Here is an 18971-nt window from a genome sequence, read left to right on the forward strand (position 1 = left end):
AAATGTAATTAAGATAAAATCTATATATATTATACCACATATATATATATATATAAACTATGTATATTATATATAAAATATATCAATAAAAATATAAAGAAAATGATATACATAATATAAACATACTTTTATAGTTGTTTTTTTGATAATCTAGCACAAATTAATTCTGCATATCTCACGTACCTTGTTCAGAAGTGCACACTGTATTAATTTTTTCAATTATATATTTTTGGCTTATTTTACTTAACAATTTCAAATTGACTTTTTATCCATATTCGAGGAGTTTAAGTCTTAAATTTTTTATTGATGAATTGAATAAGTTACAACATCAATGAAATCCGAATAAGGAAATAAAAAAACTTCTAGCCAAGTTTACGCTATTCATTAGTAGATTGACAATGTACATGAAAATTCAGCATTTTCGTTATAAGTGCTACCATTGGATATGAACATAGAATAGGAAGAGCTAAATAAGTCTTGTAGAAAACCAAACCGAGAAACCAAAAGTTAAACAAATAACCTTAAAAAATTTCTAACTCATCTAACTCAGTTTTTATAAATTTATTCGCTGTGACTACAGCCTCGACTTTACAGCGATTGTTGGGGTTGAATTCTGATTGCGATTACGCTTAGCAAGCTGGTTGTAATTACACTTTAGCAAACTGTGATCGTGACCACATTTAGCAAACTTTTCTTGCTTTCATTTTGTCCAAAGTTTTTTAAAATAAATTTTGTAATAAGATTAGTGTACAAATTGCAAATTACATTGCCTAATGAATTTGTTTTAAAACGTTAAAAAAAATACATTTTTTTCATAATCGAAGACACACATTTTGCATATATTAATAGAATTAAAGCCTTATATATTTAAGTAATATTCAATATTCATGAACACCATGCTCCTGTATAGAATTTAGAAATTTTGCCAGTACAAACGTTTCAATCATAAGTAAAAGTGATTATAGTGATTTAAAAGTTGCAATCGAAGTAATTTTAGTGTCTAAAATTAGAAAAATACGATATAAACATTCATCTGTGTCGGATCTAACGCTTATGACGAAATATATTAGTAAATATTATATATTAAAGATAATAATTTATTTTTACTTTATTTTGACAAAACAAACCAAGATATTTAAGAATGAAAATGGTAACGATTTCTTATATATATTTTGTTTTGATTTCTTAACAATGGCAGTTAATATGAATTTTGGATCCTAATGATTTTAAATCAACAGCAAGCAAGAATGTAGAATTGTGAAATTTGTATTAAGTTATAATTGTAAATTTTTAAAACAAATAAATTTTTTATTTTTAGGAATTATTTTTAGTTGAAGCTGTTTCACGTTCCATAGCACGTTGTTTAGCCTTTTCATAAATTGGCATTAGTTGTCCTTGCTCGCCCAACATTTTTAGCAATTCTACTATAAATGGTAAATAGTTATGCTTTCGGCGTATGTTTTCAACCTTAAATGATATAATTCAAACAGAAACATTAAGTTCATAATAATAATTCTATATGCTGTAGATCTTACTTTATAACGTTTTCGTTTTTCAACTTCATATTCAAATAGCGAACGTAGACGTGCAATTTCAGTTTCTCTATCATCATCTACATCCATTGCATCTTCGGTTTGATTTACAAGGTTGTCTATTTGTTGAGTATATATTTGTTGACGGTCTGAAATGATGGCCATTAAATTAAAATGAATTTCGCCTTCTTGGTACTTCTGCATGCGTTTTTCAATTATTGGACGAACCACGTCAATCCAATTTTGTCCCGTCGCAATAGCACCAAGATCTACTGGCCCTTCTTTCAGACCATCTAGCTCATAAAGTCTTCCATCAATTGGCACGTAACCAATAAAGTGGTAAACATCTTCATCTTTGTTTTGGTTTTTAGAGTCTAATTCAAATAGGGTTTGTCTTGCAAACGAATTGTGTACAGTACGTATCTCAGACGAATTGCTCAATGTTAAACCTTTGGTGTACGGATCAAACGATTGACAGAACTCTTTAAAATTATTAAGGATGTTGCCATGTTTGATATCATTATGTTCACAATTTAATAACACACTTAGTATAGCTTGAGTTGCGCAGGCATTGTTAATTACTTGTTTAGCGAAAAAAATCTTTTCCAAACGATTGTCTTGTACTACACTGCCTGCGGGCTCGTTATCCTCGACCCATTTAAAAAGAAATATTAAACCATGTATGGGTTCCAAGTTTTTAAAAGATTCACTATCTAAACTCCATATTTCCTCTACTTGTACACCTTCACACCCTATAAATCCAAAAAAACAAATATATTACATCAATTTTGAACCGGTTGTGATAAAGCAGAGTACATACCAAACTCATGTATTAATTCGGTGAAGACACCTGGATCACTTTCAATTAGACACCAATTTCCTTCTGACATTTTATTGGTTATGTAGCTTAATTCTTCAAGAAAATTACTTATTCATTCACCGTTGACTAAAACAAATTTGCAAATCACACAACGCTGGACTTCCAACAAATTAATTGAGATTTAATTTTAATGTCACTCTCACTAATTAAGTGATGCCACACTTTTGAATTATTTCAAAAGTCAAACTAGCTTTTTAAATACAATAAAGATCGATTTAATCTCAACTGCATAGCAGAATATTTATTAATAATAAAATATATATATATATATTGTAATATTTTTATTACAATAAATGCTTTTTTCTAATATGCACCTAGATAAGTGTGGCAAAAAACAATAAGTCGCTCGCTCAAAGTTGCTAAATTGTACGTATAACAACAATACTATTTTCTCTGTCTAAGCATCTAATTCTGAAATTGCTAAACACTTTGGCCACTAAAGAAAAAGTGTTACTAAAGCCGTAAGCGCACTATTATGAACTTTTATTGGAAATATTTAATAAATAAAGTTTCACAAATTTATAAATTGTGAAAATAAAATATATTAAAAACACTGAAAACGCAAGAATATTTCATATGGATTAAGACAATAATTATTTATTGCAGTCGATAAAATTTGTTTGTCTGTTTAGGCCGTGTGCGGATTCCAGTAAATTGATGGTAAATTGAGGAAAATAGTAAACTATGTCGGTATGACAGCGAATTTTGGTATTTACCAGAATTTCGAGTAAATTTACCAGAATTACCATAAAAATTAGGTAAATTAGGTGTTACCATTGTGAAAATTTTATAAGATATTTACTAAACAAATAAATAAATTTGAAAACTTTTAACCAAAAATAATAAATTAGAGCAATAAATAAATATTTACATAAGTGTAGTGCAAAAAATCACTAGGAAATTTTAATTTAATTTACCTCAATTTACTCGAATTCGCACACGGCCTTATTAGTTATTTCGAATATTAATATAGGTCATGTGCGAGTTAAGCTATGTTGCGCTGTAAATGAAGGAAATTCTTAGTTGTGCCGATAATGTAGTGATGTGTCGATACGTGTTGATAAATGGTTAAATGTGTGCAGTGCAAAAAAATTCCAAAAATCTCCCATTTGGTTTAGCATCAACTTAGCCTAACTCGCATACATCTATAATTATAAAAAAATTTATTGCTCAGGCGATGATCTAATCAGAAAAATCAAAGCATAGATTCTTCTGGTAACTCTTTAAATCCGCCATGACACAATGCAAACAGTTTGAGTGACGCTGTAAATGTGTTAAGCGGCGAAGAAAATAAGAATTGTGATGTGTCTTCGTGAAAAAATCTTTTAACATAAATAAATAACTTTAAAATTATTTGAATGTGTTTAAAACTATGTAAAATAATTAGTGTGATAAAAATAAAAATATTTTATATTATTTGAATATAAAATTAAAAAATTACACGGCAAAAATATGACGAGAATTTCATATTGTGTGACGAAGAATTTTTTTTTGCAAATAAAAATCAAGAAAAAAATTGGTGGTGTTGTGCGTAATATGAATTATTAGTTTCGTGATTTAGCACAACAATATAATTTCATAAAGATTTTACGTTGTTTTTATAAATTACAACATAAATACTGAAACAGATATTAAAATTAGTATTGAAAATCCTAAAAAATTATAGTAAATAACATTTTGACAGAAAATGGTGGTCTCAAACCCCAAAAGAAAACGCAAGGAGTCCCCACCGCCACCACCCACTTCGGCTATTGAGTCTTCACCAGAAATGCCGAAAAGGTAAGCAAAAATGATATATATGAGAGATATTTACTTGCCATAGATATTTATTTTAAATTAGTTTGAATATGCACCGAAATGGGATGTGTGCAGTGGTTGTTGTTTATGCAGTTAATATTTTTTTTTTGTGTGGGTGGGATACTATGGGCATTTGAATGCATTTTAAATATGTTTGAACATTTGTATACATTTTGTATTGGAAAATGATTAAGTTTCCTTTAACTTGTTTGGTTTATTAAATTAATTAAAATAAAAACCGATATTGATTGTTTTCAAATGTTTTTCGCTGATCAAATGTGGTCATTATGGTTCTTCGATTTTGCCATATAACTTGTGACTTTTTTTACATATAATTATGAAATAAAATTAAATTTGTTGGTCATTTTGAATAAAAATCTTAGTTTACGTAAAGAGCACATATTTTATTGAATGTACTAAACGAAGAACAATGATTCACAGATCGAGTTATATGTTTGCTAAATTTTTGGAAATGTGAAAAAGTAAAGTTGAGGTCTTCCCTAAGTCTTCCTTAAGTACTGGCTAGTGCATTTCAGCTAAATCAGCTACTTTAACGAGCGGCTGTGAATTAATTGTGCGTTGGGCATAAGATTGATAGTTATATCCTCTAAATAAGATTGTTGGATTTCTTTCTATTTGAGTATGTCCAGTTTCCAGATGCTAGTATCCTCTGAATAAATTGTTGGATTTCTTTCTATTTGATTTGGTTGTGCTTCCAGATACCTGTATTTTGTTAATCCATTCCATATTATACTAAACTGTTCTATATATAAAGAGTTTAAACATATGATTTATCCATCATTTAGGATGTATGATGGTTATTTGTGGGTCTATGTGTTTCAGATGTGGGAAAACAGCATCATGAATACGAATGTATCATAAGGAATCATCTCTAACAGCTTTTCTGACTTGCAATTATTTGTCATATCACTGTTATCGCTTTCCTAGAGAAAAAAATACGCCGTAATCTTGGTTAAAAATAAGTTACATACAATATTATAATAATATTTCAAATGTAATGTGGACCATAGTTAAAGAAAGTAAAATAAAAGCTTATATGTAAAAATATAGTCCACTTCACAACAAGTTATAGCCTTCTTCACAGCTATACCTTCTATTTGAATAATACTGCATTTTATTTGGACAGCTATATAGATTTGAATATTTTAGTATATATAAAAACTTGAAAAAGACACCATTCTCATTAGAGACTTCACTACAGCCAGTTTTATTTGGACAAAATTTTGTGCAAAATTAAAAATAGACGAGATGTAATCAATATATCTTGAAGAGGAGTTGAAATAATTTTAAATGGAACTATGGTCATAGGTATTGGCCTTTCATTTTGAAGTAACTTGAGATCGTATACGTCATTTATTTTATTATGAAATAAAATAGCATTAGATAAATCATTTAATCGAATACAAGGGATGGTGAGATGGTAAGGCTAAGAACGCAATAGATACAGTCTTGCTTAGATAGTCTTGATAGGAGGACCCTGTAAAACCACGAGATTATTTTAAGTTTTAGTGTGCACTTTTTGCATATACAGAAAAAGTGAACTTGGAAGTATTCTTAAAAATACATTTCCTAAAAATTTTGCTCTATTGTTAAGTTATAACTCCGAATCTCACGAATTAAGTGAAAAAGTCTTGAGTTTTTTATTCATAATCAAAATATATATTGATATATAATACTGATAAAAACGAGTAGATCCATTAGATTAATTAATAATTAAACAATTTTATTCTTCATATTACAGGACTAAGGTGCAAGCTCAACGGAAATTCGCACAAGGGCAAAATGTGCCAACTTCTTCATATAGTTCTGTAAATGTTGCTTCATCATCTTCAAATACTGGCCCAAGTACTTCATCGGAGAGTCGAGAACCACCTACTGATATTTTACCAAATAAAAAGCCTAAAACAGAAGATTTTTTAACATTTTTGTGTTTTCGTGGCACACGAGCTTTACCCGCGCATTTGGATTTTTTAAATCAAGGCAAGCCAAAAGAAACAGAACCAGTAGAAAGCAAAAACTTAGCTAAACCAAAAGCTGCGAAAAAAGGCAGAAAAGGTCGACCAAAAAATATAAATAAAAAAATAGAACTTAAAGGAACTACGGCAGAAGTTACAACATCCTCTACAGATGCAGTTAATGCTACAACTAATACAAATACTATAGTTGGTAAAACTGTCAGTGAGAGTTTACCTGAAATTAAAGATAAAAAAAATAAAACACCGGTCCTGGAATCTTCATGTGAGGAAACGGTTATACCTTTTGCCGTTCGAAAGCGGGCTGAAGTTGTTGCTGATGGAAATCGGCGTAGTCGTGTTGCTGATCGATTGAATCGGGGTGCAACAGATGTTGATAAGTGCAATAATTTGGCTGAAGTAAAACGACGTTCGAATAGGTCAGCGGCAAAAGATGGTAAGCAAGGAACGGAAACTATAGCAGACGGTGGCGACTTATCGGATAATGAATATTTAAGCAAAGTTGAAGACAATAAGGAATTAGTTGCAATTGCTAATGAAAGAAAAAAAACTAAAACACCTCTGTCACAAGGAAGAAATTCGGCAACACCATCTAAAGAGAGTGAAAAAGAATATTCTAAAAATACCAAACGTTCATCCTCAGTTGCAAACAAATTAATAGAATCTCTAAAAGATGATATAAACGAGTTAAGTAATCGCAATTCTCCTAAATTAATACAAAAACAGGAACAGTCGCTGAAAGATACAAAAGAAAAACCTCCCGTGAAACGGCCCAGACAAAAAGAATCACCTATTTTTATTCCTTCGCCTGAACCATCTGGACGTATGACAAGACAAAGAGCATTTTTTGAACCTGTGAAAGTGCCACACCGTGAAGATACACAAGAAGTAGGTGACAAATCAATTGATACAGTTAATGAAATAGTTAATAAAAAAGTTGAAACTGTTGAAAGTCTTCCAAAAGTTGAAGTATCGAGTGTGAAAGAAAAAGAAGTAGAAAAAATTGGTATTGAAAACGGTAAACCAGAATCTATTAAAGTATCAAGACTACCCGCTGACAAAACTAAATCAAAAGCCAACGTCTTTGATTTTTCATCTGATGACGAGCAACCATTGGCAAAATCAATTAAATTAAAAAAAGAAAAAATTGCAAAGAAAACTACACCACGCGTCAATAGTAAGGTTGTTGAAAAGACATCGCCAAAGAAATCAGTGGACAAAAAGAATGAAATAAAACCTAAATCAGAAATTGAAATATCTAAAAATTTTGAGCAAAAAGAAATTGCTCCAACAGATGAAATGATTAAGTTGGAAACTGAAACGAAAGTAGATATATCTAATGAAATGACTAAAGCGAAACCTAAACGTGGCAAGGGTGCAAAAAAGAAAAATGAAAGTATCGAAGAAATAGATAGCAAAGAAATTTCTGCTCAACAAACTCCAAAAAAAATTAAAAATGCCCGTCAATCTCGAAAAAAAATAAAAACAGAAACTCAAGTGGTAAATGGAGAAAATAAAAAAATTGTTGCAAGTATTCCACGCAATCAACGTCCAACTCGAAAAACAAAGGAACGGGCTACAATTTATATGGGAATAATTGGTCACAAACTGCAACTTGCAGAGGACGATGATGATGACTTATCCTTGAATAGTTACCCTGATTTACCCAATGTGAAAGAAATGGAAAAAATGGAAAATGAGTTAAAGTTAAAAGCACAATCTAATTCAGTTGAAAAACAGATAAGCACATCACCTATATTACAGAAAAAGGTTACATCTCAAACTAAACCAGAATCTCAGGGAGGATTAGAAAAGCCTATAGGTGCACGCCGTGGTCGACCTCCAAAACAACCCAAACCTGAGCCAGTAAAACGAGAAATAGAAGGTATGTTGGTTAAAAAAGGAACTATTGCTAAAATTACAACACCAGTTGAAAAGATGGTAGAGAAATCAGAACCCCTTAAAGCAGATACTGATGATGAGGACTTCTTACTTAACGAGGAAGTCAATGAAACTAAACGAAAACTTGAAAGGAGCTTTAGTGATTCTGATGATGAACCGTTAGCTATTAAAGCGAACTCGAAAAGTGTAGATAAGGACACCGAAGATATTTTAAAGAAAATTGATATAATGGATTATGATTCCGACAGGGTTGTTGCTGCAACGGCATTAACAATGCTGCCTCTTGCTCAGAAACCAGTTTTAACTCCCCCAATGACATCTCATCAAATAAATATCTCACCAATAACAACACCTACAATCTTACCAACATCGCAAACGCCAAGCCCATTTAAAACAATTGAGAAAAAATCACCAGTGCCTACATCAAAAATATTAAACGTACCGGCAACGTATGGTGTGCCATCGACAACATCTGTACCAGCAAGTCCAAATTTTAATTCTAGTTTTAATAAAACTTCTTACTTACCACAAATGACACCACATTATCATGGCAATCTTGTCAGGACACCTACACATCAGTTTCCTACTGCGAAATCTCCCACAGTTCCAGCTCCAGTTCCAACTCCATCAGCATCAGTACATTTATCAAGCTCACTCTCTCAACAATCCCCAATTAAATATCAAACAACACCAACGACATATCCTCCTCCAATTGAGGCTTATCCGTCACCGAAAATAAATCCGAATTTTTTAACACCGAAATTTGATCGCACTACGTTACCACGTCCAAATAATTTTCCATCACCTTCCCCAGTAAAATTTGATGCAGCAACAAAAGCTGGATTAGCTGGACATAACTTACAAAGTCCGAAAACACCTGCAATCATATCAGGTACGAGCACACTGTCGGCGATAAATACATCAGCATCTACATCCGCGGCAGCGGTTGCAGTTGCTGCCGCAACAAATAGCGCTGATCCATTAAAGGACGAAATTGGTAGTATTTTGGCAGCAAATCTCATGCCGAGCAAAGAAGAATCAGGTAAGATATTTGGTATTGCTAGTGTTAGTCTCGCACAAAGTTCTGGACCTGACAATACAAAATGTACACTTGGAAAGTGTGGATCCATTCACAAGCCAGTATTAGGACCAGTTGTTCCAACTGAGGGGTATATTGGTGATCAATTATCAAGTAAAGAAAGACGTAAAGCAAAAGTAAACATGACGCATGAGCAGATACAAAAATGGTTGATTGAATGTTCGTCTAATCCCGATGAAATACAGGATGATTTGGATGATGATTTTGATGATAATTTACGTCCAAATCACTTTGCAACCACACCACCACCTACAAGAGATGATAAGGAGAGTACTTCTTTCAGTTCTTCATCGAAGGCTACAAGAGACTTTGGGAAAAGTGAAAGTGCGTGGTCAACAAAGGGACCATCACTTAAAGCTACTCCAGTAATTGCTTCATCTAATAGAAAAGAAGAAACTAAGTTAATTGATTTAGAAGTTGCATCAGAAACAAACCGAAGCGCTAGTGGTCAAGCAATAAATCTCACTCATAAATCCGCATCAAAAACTAACACTAACTTAAATGAAAACAAACAAACAAAAGAAAAAGTTGATAAAAAAGTTGAAAAAAAAAGTGCTGCTAAAGAATCGGGAAATAAAGACAATAAGCAAAATAAAACAGAAAAGGAAAAAGAAAAAGAAAAAGAAGCTTCAAATTCAAGTAAACATACTAACTCAGCAGTGATGCAACATCAATCATCTTTAGAAAGTTCGTCTACAACAAAGCCAAGTAGAAAGAAAAATTTCGCACAATCAACGGTTACGAATGTTGAAGATAAAGGTTCTACAACAAAAGTTCAAAAAGCAATAACTAGTTCCAGTACAGCTTATGCAAATCCAAAAACACCAAAGCGTACTCCTGTATATAATCAAAAAACACCAAAGCAAAGTCCAAATAAAGAGTCTCCGTCGACAGGTAAACAAAAGGGATCAAATTTTTCATTTGGAGCATTCTCTGTGGATAATGAGAAATCAATTTATTCATTTGACAAATATGATGAAGACGATAAATCGAAACAAGAATCCAAGTCATCATTACATCGACAAACTGGTCATGATACTGAGAATAAAACGCACATCACAACACCAACAGCGAAAACATCACCAACGAAAAAAAAAGGGGCCGCAGCAGCAACAGAAAAATCAAATAAGGATATTGCAAACCCATCACAAAACAGTTCAGTTTCTCTTACTTTAAGTCCTTCAGAGAAGAGTAAGCTCATCAAAGTTAGTTTGGATGCAGAGAACACAGTTGCCGCTAAAGCTTCCGCGGGTTCAACGACAAAAGCAGCTAAAAAGAATGAAGTAACCAAAACGAATGATTGTGATTCTGACTCAGATGGACACACATTTTATATTCCGCTTCAGGGTAGTGGAGCTGGATGTGATGCAGAAGGCGGTATACAGGGTGTGGCCGTAAAATTAGGAAGAGAAGGTCCTGAGGGTCCAAACCAAAAAGTCATTATGCATGCTACACTTGTAACCAAAGCGCAAATGGGTTCAAATACGAAGCCTTTACCTGAATCTATGAATGCTTCAGATATTGTTAAAACGCTTATAACGTCATCAAATAATACAAATCAAACTTCAGCAAATAGTGCTATTAATGAAACAAGTAAGAATGCTACTGCTACTGGTACTCCAAACTTAAATATCACACCTAGTACTTCTGCAGCAGCAGCTGCTGCAGCTGCTAGTTCAACATCAAATAGTCTTAAAAGTGTACCAATCGGTACGGTACAACCTCGATTCAAGGCCTCCGATTCAACTACGAATCCAGCAAGTACGTCTGGTTTAGGAACTGGCAATACTCTAGTAAGAGTAAATTCTAGCTCTTCGCTTTTTTCTGGTTCAGCGAAATCGAAAATCGGTGGTGCAGGGACAAGCAGCAACAAAAAATTTAAGGATGATACACCCATCAAAATGTCGAATAATACGGCCTTTCCAAGAAAAGATGATCCCACGCAAATGGTTGAAGCACCAATATTTAGACCAACAGAAAAAGAATTTGCAGATCCGATTGAGTTTATTGAACGTATTACACCTATTGCAGCACGTTTTGGTATCTGTAAAATAATTCCGCCAGCAAATTTTAAACCAGAATGTCGTATATCCGATGAAATGAGATTTACTGCTTATAATCAATATGTCCATAAAATGTTGTATCGATGGGGACCAAGCGCAAAAGAACTGAGTGCAATAAAAAAGTACTTGACAACACAAAGTATTGTGATGAATACACCGCCATGGATTGGAGGAATGGAAGTTGATTTACCACGTTTGTATCATACTGTACAGGAGTTAGGAGGACTAAAAGAAGTTATTGAAAAGAAGAAGTGGGCACGCGTAGCTGAGGAAATGTGCATACCAAAGTTAGCACAAGATCGTGTCACAAAACTTGATGATATATACTGTAAATATTTGCTACCATATGATACATTGTCTCCAGCAGAGCGTCAAAAATTATTTGATGAAGTAGAAGCAGATTGGGCTAAACGTGAAGCTCGGGCCAGACGTAACGCAGATAGATTTGCAAACACTGAAAGCGGTTCCAATGAAGATGATATTTCATCTGAGAACGAAGAATCTGAAGAAGAAATAGATGGTGTATCAATGGAGTGCATTGTTAAGGGCCGCAGTATGCCACTAAGCCAGTTTTATAGGATTGCACGAAATACAATGGCTTTATGGTTTAAGAATACCGAACCAACTGTAAATGATGTTGAGGCAGAATTTTGGCGACATGTTGCAGTACGTGACAGTCATGTATGTGTACATTCTGGTTCGATCGATTCATCGGGCTGGGGATATGGATTTCCTAGTCCTGGTCCAAAAGGAAAAGGTTCAAATTATGCACGTCATCCATGGAATCTAAAAGTACTGACTAATAATCCTGGATCAGTTTTACGTTCATTGGGGCCAGTGATGGGCGTTACAGTACCTACTTTACATGTTGGTATGTTATTCTCTGCTTGCTGCTGGTATCGTGATCCACATGGCTTATCTTGGATTGAATACTTGCATACTGGTGCTTCCAAACTGTGGTATGGCATCCCAGATGATCAAAGTGCAAATTTCCGTTCTGCGTTAACTTCACTCATTCCAACACATTGTCAAAATAAAACAATATGGTTGCCATGTGACACAGTCATGGTACCACCACACATGCTAACAGACCGGGGGGTTTCACTTTGTCGAATCGAGCAAAAGCCAGGGGAATTTATAGTTGTATTTCCACGAGCATATACCTCCAGTTTGGGTACTGGTTACGTAGTTTCAGAAAGTGTTTACTTTGCTACAACAACATGGCTAGACTTAGCAAAGGATGATTTCAAGGTAAAATAGCTAATAGCTATTTAAATTGTTTTGATATATAAACATCATTTCAATTTTAAAATTTTCTTTAAGGATATTCATGATAGCTGCGAACCGGCCATGTTTTCTTTAGAGCAATTGCTGTTCACAATGGGATACGATCAACGCGTTTCCTTAGATACATTGCAACAAATGCTACCCATGTTAAATGATGTTTTCGAAAAGGAAACTTCTGCCAGAGAAAAACTAAAAGTAGGTCATTTATAATATAAAAAATATTTATATTTATTGTTTGTTTAAATCATAGTCCGCTGGTGTAACAACGATAGAGAAAGTGCAAAACGAAAAGGGTACGAAGGCGAAAAAACAACAGCAACCACCATTGAAATTAATCGATGGGGAATGTGATTTATGTCGTGCTAATCTGTATATATCTATGGTGAAGACGGATGAAGGAAGCGTCTACTGTCTGCAACATGCTTTAAAAAATCTTAACAATGGAAATCTGCAAGCTAAACAGTCTAAGCTGATTTTCGCATATAGTGTAGAGGACATCCAAAATCTTATCAAACATTTAAAGGACAAATTACATCAAAAGAAAAGCGCAGTTACCAATAAGAAAGGAAAGTAAATGAAATTAATTAGAACAAAAGTTGGAAATGTGCTGCTATTATGATGTTTCCGTTGAATGTATATTTTTGTCAGAAGTGAGAAAAGCGTTTAGCCAATGGAAGGAAATTTAGTTTTGAGAATTAGTTTACGTAATGCAAATGTTTCCAGTTATAGCACTTTGTAAAAGTCAGTAAACGCGTGGATGCAATACTTTTTAAACAAATTGTTAAATTTCAATATAATCTAAAAGGATAGATAAGCAAAGCTATTATTATCCCAACGTAAATTCCTTACATATGCTATGAGTATGAATCACGCAATGATACTTCATCAAATATATTGCAACTCAGGAATAGTACATATCTCTACGCGTTTGTTGACAAGTCGCTCCGTTTACGGAAGCATAGGAGCTCTTTAAGTTGACTGTTGTAGTTATATTTGATAGTGTAACCGTCGAACTGTGTGTAACTGTTCTTAGCAGCACAAACTGAAGCTTTAAAAATTTTCTATAAACTTAATTCGTTTAAACAACAACAGTTATTCAATTCGAGAACACAAAATTTAACGAAAAAATATTACACATTTTATGTAGTTCGTTCACTAAACTTCACTTTTAGATCACAAAAATTTATGCAAAATCAGTTTAAAGAACATGTATATATTATTTTTTTAAAAGTAAATGGTAAACATTTGTTTGTGTTTTGTTTATTTTACTGTTGTTAATACCAAAACTCCGACGGGATTGGTGTGTGGTGATTAGTTATCGTAGATCAGGAAGTGTCAGAAGCATCATAAAATAATGGCTACGCGTAGTAGAACAATGGCTGCAGGTCGGTGACCTGTATCTCTGGGTGATAGACCCGTCGCTTTGGGTGATAGACCAGTGAACGGGTCATAATGGCTATGAGTGGTAAACCAAATTTTCTGGTTCAAAAACCTGTAGCTCAGGTACATATACTAATGACTCTAGGTCGTAGATTAATGACTTTAGGTCGTAGAGTGGTAGGTCCAGATAATAAATCAGTATTGTCAGTATAAGTAAATTTATGCAACTTGCTGGAGCTTGAGTGAAGTTAAAGCTAACTTTAACTTTATGTATGATGAGCTGTGTAACTAATATTTATTTGTTCTAACATATATATTTATCGTGATTTTTTTTGGCAATCAAAAAAAAAAAAATATTATATGAAAAGTTTATTGCGGTTAGTTGAATTTCATATTCTTGATTACTTCATGTCAAAGTAGAATGTTTGGCAATGTGATTTGAAATCTCAGATTCAATACATTGGATGTATTCTGTACTTATTGACATATATGCATGCAGATGTGTATATACGATGACTCAAAATTCCTTTATGTTTGATTATTAGAAAAAATGTTTGCAACAATTTGAGATTATTACGTCCATTGTAACTAGATTGTATATGTCAGGATTATTAATGTGTTGTTAGCAATTTTCCATTTGTTTGCAATTTTCATGCTTGAATAGTATAAAGATTGAACATTTTTTATGAAATACATATAGTATGTTCCTGTTTGATCTCTAGATCTAGAAATATCTATAGCATATCTGGTGCGAGCTTTCTTGTTTTTCAAAATGAATACAATGCTTTTAATAGAATTGCAAAAATATGGAATATCATAAATTGTAGCACGTTTTCTACTAATAGGTATAAAAAGTAATTATACTTAAATGGTTTGCTTTATAAGAACAGAGAAAACAAATTTCCTTTTTGTACGCTGCATACATAACCAAATGCAATAACAAAATAAAAAACGACTTATGTCGAATCATATATTTTATAGGAATTAATTATTTGTAGAGTGAAAGTAGCTAAAGTGCAAACATGCAATTTTTCATTCAACACAAATAAACTGCAATAAATGAGTTGCAATTTTTATATTTATAATTATAATAAAAAGTAATTCTTTTTCCTAAACATAATATTATAAACACTTATATATATAGATATATTATATATGTATATATATAAATATCTATTGTAAGATAATTAATGTTAAACTAAGTACACAGAAACTCTATTATATATCGCAGGCTGCTTGCAGTAAATGTTATTCACACAACCTCAATGTGACAACGTCTCTAGGGTCTAGTAAAAATAATTCTAAATAAGCTAACTTTGTAGTGCAGTTATTGAATAAGTTTTTTCTATTTTGTACAATAAATTGTACATAAATTAACACATACTTATATATATACATACATATATAGATCCACTTTATATTGAATATTACAAAAGTTTGTTTTATTAAAAAAGTAATGATTAATGTTTTAAAAACGAAGTATTCTACAAAATTATTATTTTATTGTATAAGTTAAGAATAAAGACAAAGCGTGTAATAATTTATGTTAACAATACGATTTAAATGATTTTGTTTTATATATATTAAAGAGATTTTAAAATTATTTTTAATATTTTACATTAGAGATGTTCCATGTATTTTAAAAAAATTAAAAAGTGCAACAATAAAAATTTCATAAAAATAGTTATCATTGGTTTTTATACTTCATATAAGAAGAGCAGGAAATATATAAATATCACAAAATATCGCTCAGCCCGGTTTTATTTTCTTTTGAAACAAAGCATTGAAAATCGATAAGTAAGTCGAACTTGCTTATCGACTTACTAAGGATATTTAATTTTCTGAAGTATGAATGTGAAAATTGCCTTTACGAAATGATCCAATGTATTTTTGTGAAATGTAGTTTTTGATATAATATTATGAGTTTGAACAATATTCCGTCTTTAATGCGTGAGCTGTCTACGAGTTAAATAATTGTTGGTAGTCTCCTAACTCTGCTACCTAACTTCTCACAGCACTCTTTAAATACGGAACAAGAGAACAACTATGTTCTGCATAATCAACGGTAGTATTTAACGCAAAAATACCCATTTAAAACTCAATTTATCATCTATTTATATCACGATAATTTGAATTAATGTGTTCTGACCTCCTTCAGCGTTCGTTGATGGATCTGCTGCAATGTTCTTTGGTGCACCTGTTCCAATACCCTTTAGTGGATACATTCCGAAGTTTTTGGCATATATTCTCAAGGATTCTTTTCTAAATGTCTTTCATTAGTTTTTCTAAACTTCCTTCGATGCTCTTTGGTGAACACGCTCCAGCTTATTTCGAAATATCTGCTTTGGTGTTATTGTAAAGATTCTCCGGTGTTTCTTGGTTTCCATTCCAGTTGCTGATTTTAACAAATGATTTAATTTATTTTCGATGTCTCTTCTCTTAACTCTGTTGATTCTCTAGCTGAGATTTACCGACAATGATATGATGGTCCTATATATGTGAATCTACAACAAGTAGAATTTTTGCTTAATCGATATAGGCTTGACACAATGACATCAAAACACCTACAGATGAATCCATAATATATGTTTATACTAAAAGAGGCCTACTGAAAGTCTTATATTGGTGTCACTGGAAACAGCTAAGCCTCTCATATCATACTCTGTATAAGCTGCTTTTTATAAAGCGTCGAGTCTCCAATCATTTAAGCGACTAAGTATAACTCATTTAGTTTTAAAGTAAATAAATTGAACTAAAATGATCATTAAAAACTTCCAAAATAGCAAACTAAAAAAATTTAAATAAAAAGAAGCGCACACACACACACACATTTCAATCTATTAACAGAAATATACTTATACATATGTAGATGTTTTAAATAAGTAACAGAGGATTTCGTAACTTTATTTTATTGTTGCTTGCTACAGTGGAATATTTCATTAATCAAATGAAAACTAATATTAATTATGATTACAGTAAGTTTAAAAATTTAGTGAATATAAAATTAAATGTGTAATGTTTGGTTAAAGATTAATACGATTGCTGAGAATTATTATATTCGGTTATATATTAGGTACCAATTTTACAGATAATTTCTGTAAGTATTCAGTGGCTACAGTAGTCCACTATTCAAGTTTTGGTTTTTTTGCATCATTTGTGTATTCTTCGAGAGGCTTAAAGGCAATAGTAATAAGAGAAGTATCAAGTGCTTCAGAAATAGAGTTTATGGTATGACGACGCTTTTTGGCAGTAATTGGAGAAATACTACTACAGTCCGCAATTGAAGAGTTGTTATCAGTTAGTTTGTCACTAGTTGATTCATTAACATTAACATCAGGGACAGATGGAAGCTCACCACTCTTCATCTGTTTAATATTAGCAGTTAGCTCTCGATTTTTCGCATCAACTTCTAACAAGCGTTTCTTAACATCGTTTAAATGGGTTGACAGTTCGTTAACTGTAGTCATTGTTTGCTGCAATTGACGTGTTGTTTCTACTTGAAACTGCTGCATACGGTGTATCTATAGGAAGACATTTATTTATTAAAATTGAGTATTTATCAAAAACCAATTACTGACCTTCATTATGCTTTTCTTATATTCAATCTCTAGCTTTCTAAAATACATCAGAGCAGCTCGGCCATCTTTACAATTATGTGGGTATGAACAACTAAGCACTCGTTCTGTGGCTTCAACTGTAGGTTGTTGCTTCTTAAATTCAGCTAGAAAATCTGTACGTCCCAAATTGTTAATTAAATTGTTAACACGCTCTTGTAAAACTTTTAATGAAGTATTATTACTTTCTGCAATCGCACTACTCTCTGTTAGAGTTGAAGTCGATGACGATTGTGGAGACAACCAATCCCCAAATAGTGAGATGCTTGTGGAGGGCTTGCAAACGTATTTTTCAGGCATTGTAGGTTTTTTAATTAATGGAACAATTTTTTCATCAAAATGTTCTATTGCCATAGAGGAAATGTCTCGTAATTCTTGTAGTACTTCGTGCGGCCTGAGTTGTTTTGCCGTTTTGGAAATTAAACGTAGTATGCGAAATATTTCATCCAATACTCTGCCAGGTATAAAACAACATAAGCTAAGATCCATATACTTACCATACGTCATTGAAAGCATTGAGATACGTGTTTCAATGGACGTAAGTATGTCAGCGTGTCGAGCTAAGCAATGGTTTCTAAAATGATGATTTATATTTACCATTTTATATATCTATTCAATAAAAAATAAATACACCTACCGCCTTTCAGATTCTCTACGTGGTAACAACGATTTGATACGCTTGGAGCTTATTGAATGCTGTCGTACTACCCTATTGAATCCAGCAGTGAGTACGCGTTGACATATTTGATCTATTCTACGACAAACCTATAGCATTAAGTATATTAAATATTACACTAAGTATTATATTGATAGCGAAATTATATTTTATTGTATATTTAACAATTAGTATAATAAATTTTTATTGCATAATTGTCATTTCAGATAATTAAAATATTAGAAAGTTTTATATTTGCTTACCAGTCGTTTTTTAGAGACTTCTTCGTAGCACAGATATTCGAAGATTTCGACAAGTATGACATTCGGCAAATCCAATAAATTCATATTTTTCAGTTGTTCCATATGATTAATTAGAAAAATTAATTATTATAAAATTCTAAAACTAAACCAATGGTTCTTAGCTTGATAATCGCTAACTTCTTACGTCGAAGAATCCCTAGCCTAAAACTTTTAATGGAGAAAAACCTAACAAACCCGAACGACACAAGATACCAAAACAAACTTTTCAATGCAGGAAGATTGCCAGACTATTATTAATTATGAAGCTATTGAAAAAAAATAATAAAATCATGTGACAGATATTTTTATAGATGAAATTTTTATATATATACATTTATGAGTATATTTATGGCCGTGTGCGAGTTCGAGTAAATTGTGATATAGCAAATTGAAATTTCCTAGGAATTTTTTTGCATTGCACTTATGTAAATACTTATTTATTTATTTATTGCACTTATTATTTTTG

General features: G+C 32.2%; 3 protein-coding genes across 4 annotated transcripts; 1 reads left to right on the plus strand and 2 right to left on the minus strand.

The window, feature by feature from the left end:
• Nucleotides 1-1250: 1250 nt before the first annotated feature.
• LOC119674377 (ubiquitin carboxyl-terminal hydrolase isozyme L5) lies at nucleotides 1251-2558 on the minus strand. Its single transcript, XM_038085545.1, has 3 exons — nucleotides 2353-2558; nucleotides 1536-2284; nucleotides 1251-1467 (listed from the first exon to the last, which is right to left on the minus strand). Exons 1-3 carry the CDS (start codon nucleotides 2420-2422, stop codon nucleotides 1315-1317), a joined length of 972 nt encoding a protein of 323 aa, XP_037941473.1. The 5' UTR covers nucleotides 2423-2558; the 3' UTR covers nucleotides 1251-1314.
• Nucleotides 2559-3679: 1121 nt separating this feature from the next.
• On the plus strand, nucleotides 3680-14291 carry LOC119668417. The gene is made up of 4 exons (XM_038077916.1): nucleotides 3680-4191; nucleotides 5972-12518; nucleotides 12591-12749; nucleotides 12805-14291. Exons 1-4 carry the CDS (start codon nucleotides 4100-4102, stop codon nucleotides 13126-13128), a joined length of 7122 nt encoding a protein of 2373 aa, XP_037933844.1. The 5' UTR covers nucleotides 3680-4099; the 3' UTR covers nucleotides 13129-14291.
• A 2541-nt stretch (nucleotides 14292-16832) lies between these two features.
• LOC119668418 (F-box only protein 28) lies at nucleotides 16833-18743 on the minus strand. Of its 2 annotated transcripts, XM_038077919.1 has the most exons (5): nucleotides 18467-18743; nucleotides 18186-18313; nucleotides 17734-18122; nucleotides 17513-17664; nucleotides 16833-17455 (listed from the first exon to the last, which is right to left on the minus strand). In XM_038077919.1, exons 1-5 carry the CDS (start codon nucleotides 18566-18568, stop codon nucleotides 17060-17062), a joined length of 1167 nt encoding a protein of 388 aa, XP_037933847.1. In that variant the 5' UTR covers nucleotides 18569-18743; the 3' UTR covers nucleotides 16833-17059. The 2 variants fall into 2 exon arrangements, with proteins under 2 accessions (XP_037933847.1, XP_037933846.1); XM_038077918.1 differs by having other exon boundaries at nucleotides 16834-17455; nucleotides 17513-18122.
• Between the last annotated feature and the right edge of the window lie 228 nt (nucleotides 18744-18971).

The sequence above is a fragment of the Teleopsis dalmanni genome, chromosome 1, assembly GCF_002237135.1.
Source record: "Teleopsis dalmanni isolate 2A chromosome 1, ASM223713v2, whole genome shotgun sequence".
Taxonomy (NCBI): Eukaryota; Metazoa; Arthropoda; class Insecta; order Diptera; family Diopsidae; genus Teleopsis; species Teleopsis dalmanni.

Bases quoted from the DNA above. Each gene is read 5' to 3' on its own strand.
- LOC119674377 (XM_038085545.1), bottom strand. From the start codon at position 2,422: ATGTCAGAAGGAAATTGGTGTCTAATTGAAAGTGATCCAGGTGTCTTC. The intron at 2,285-2,352 runs GTATGTACTCTG...TTGGATTTATAG, and splicing joins CGAATTAATACATGAGTTTG to GGTGTGAAGGTGTACAAGTA. The intron at 1,468-1,535 runs GTAAGATCTACA...ATATCATTTAAG, and splicing joins AAAAACGAAAACGTTATAAA to GTTGAAAACATACGCCGAAA.
- LOC119668417 (XM_038077916.1), top strand. From the start codon at position 4,100: ATGGTGGTCTCAAACCCCAAAAGAAAACGCAAGGAGTCCCCACCGCCA. The intron at 12,519-12,590 runs GTAAAATAGCTA...ATTTTCTTTAAG, and splicing joins TAGCAAAGGATGATTTCAAG to GATATTCATGATAGCTGCGA. The intron at 12,750-12,804 runs GTAGGTCATTTA...TTTAAATCATAG, and splicing joins CTGCCAGAGAAAAACTAAAA to TCCGCTGGTGTAACAACGAT.
- LOC119668418 (XM_038077918.1), bottom strand. From the start codon at position 18,568: ATGGAACAACTGAAAAATATGAATTTATTGGATTTGCCGAATGTCATA. The intron at 18,123-18,185 runs GTAGGTGTATTT...TCATCATTTTAG, and splicing joins CGTAGAGAATCTGAAAGGCG to AAACCATTGCTTAGCTCGAC. The intron at 17,456-17,512 runs GTCAGTAATTGG...GTCTTCCTATAG, and splicing joins ATAAGAAAAGCATAATGAAG to ATACACCGTATGCAGCAGTT.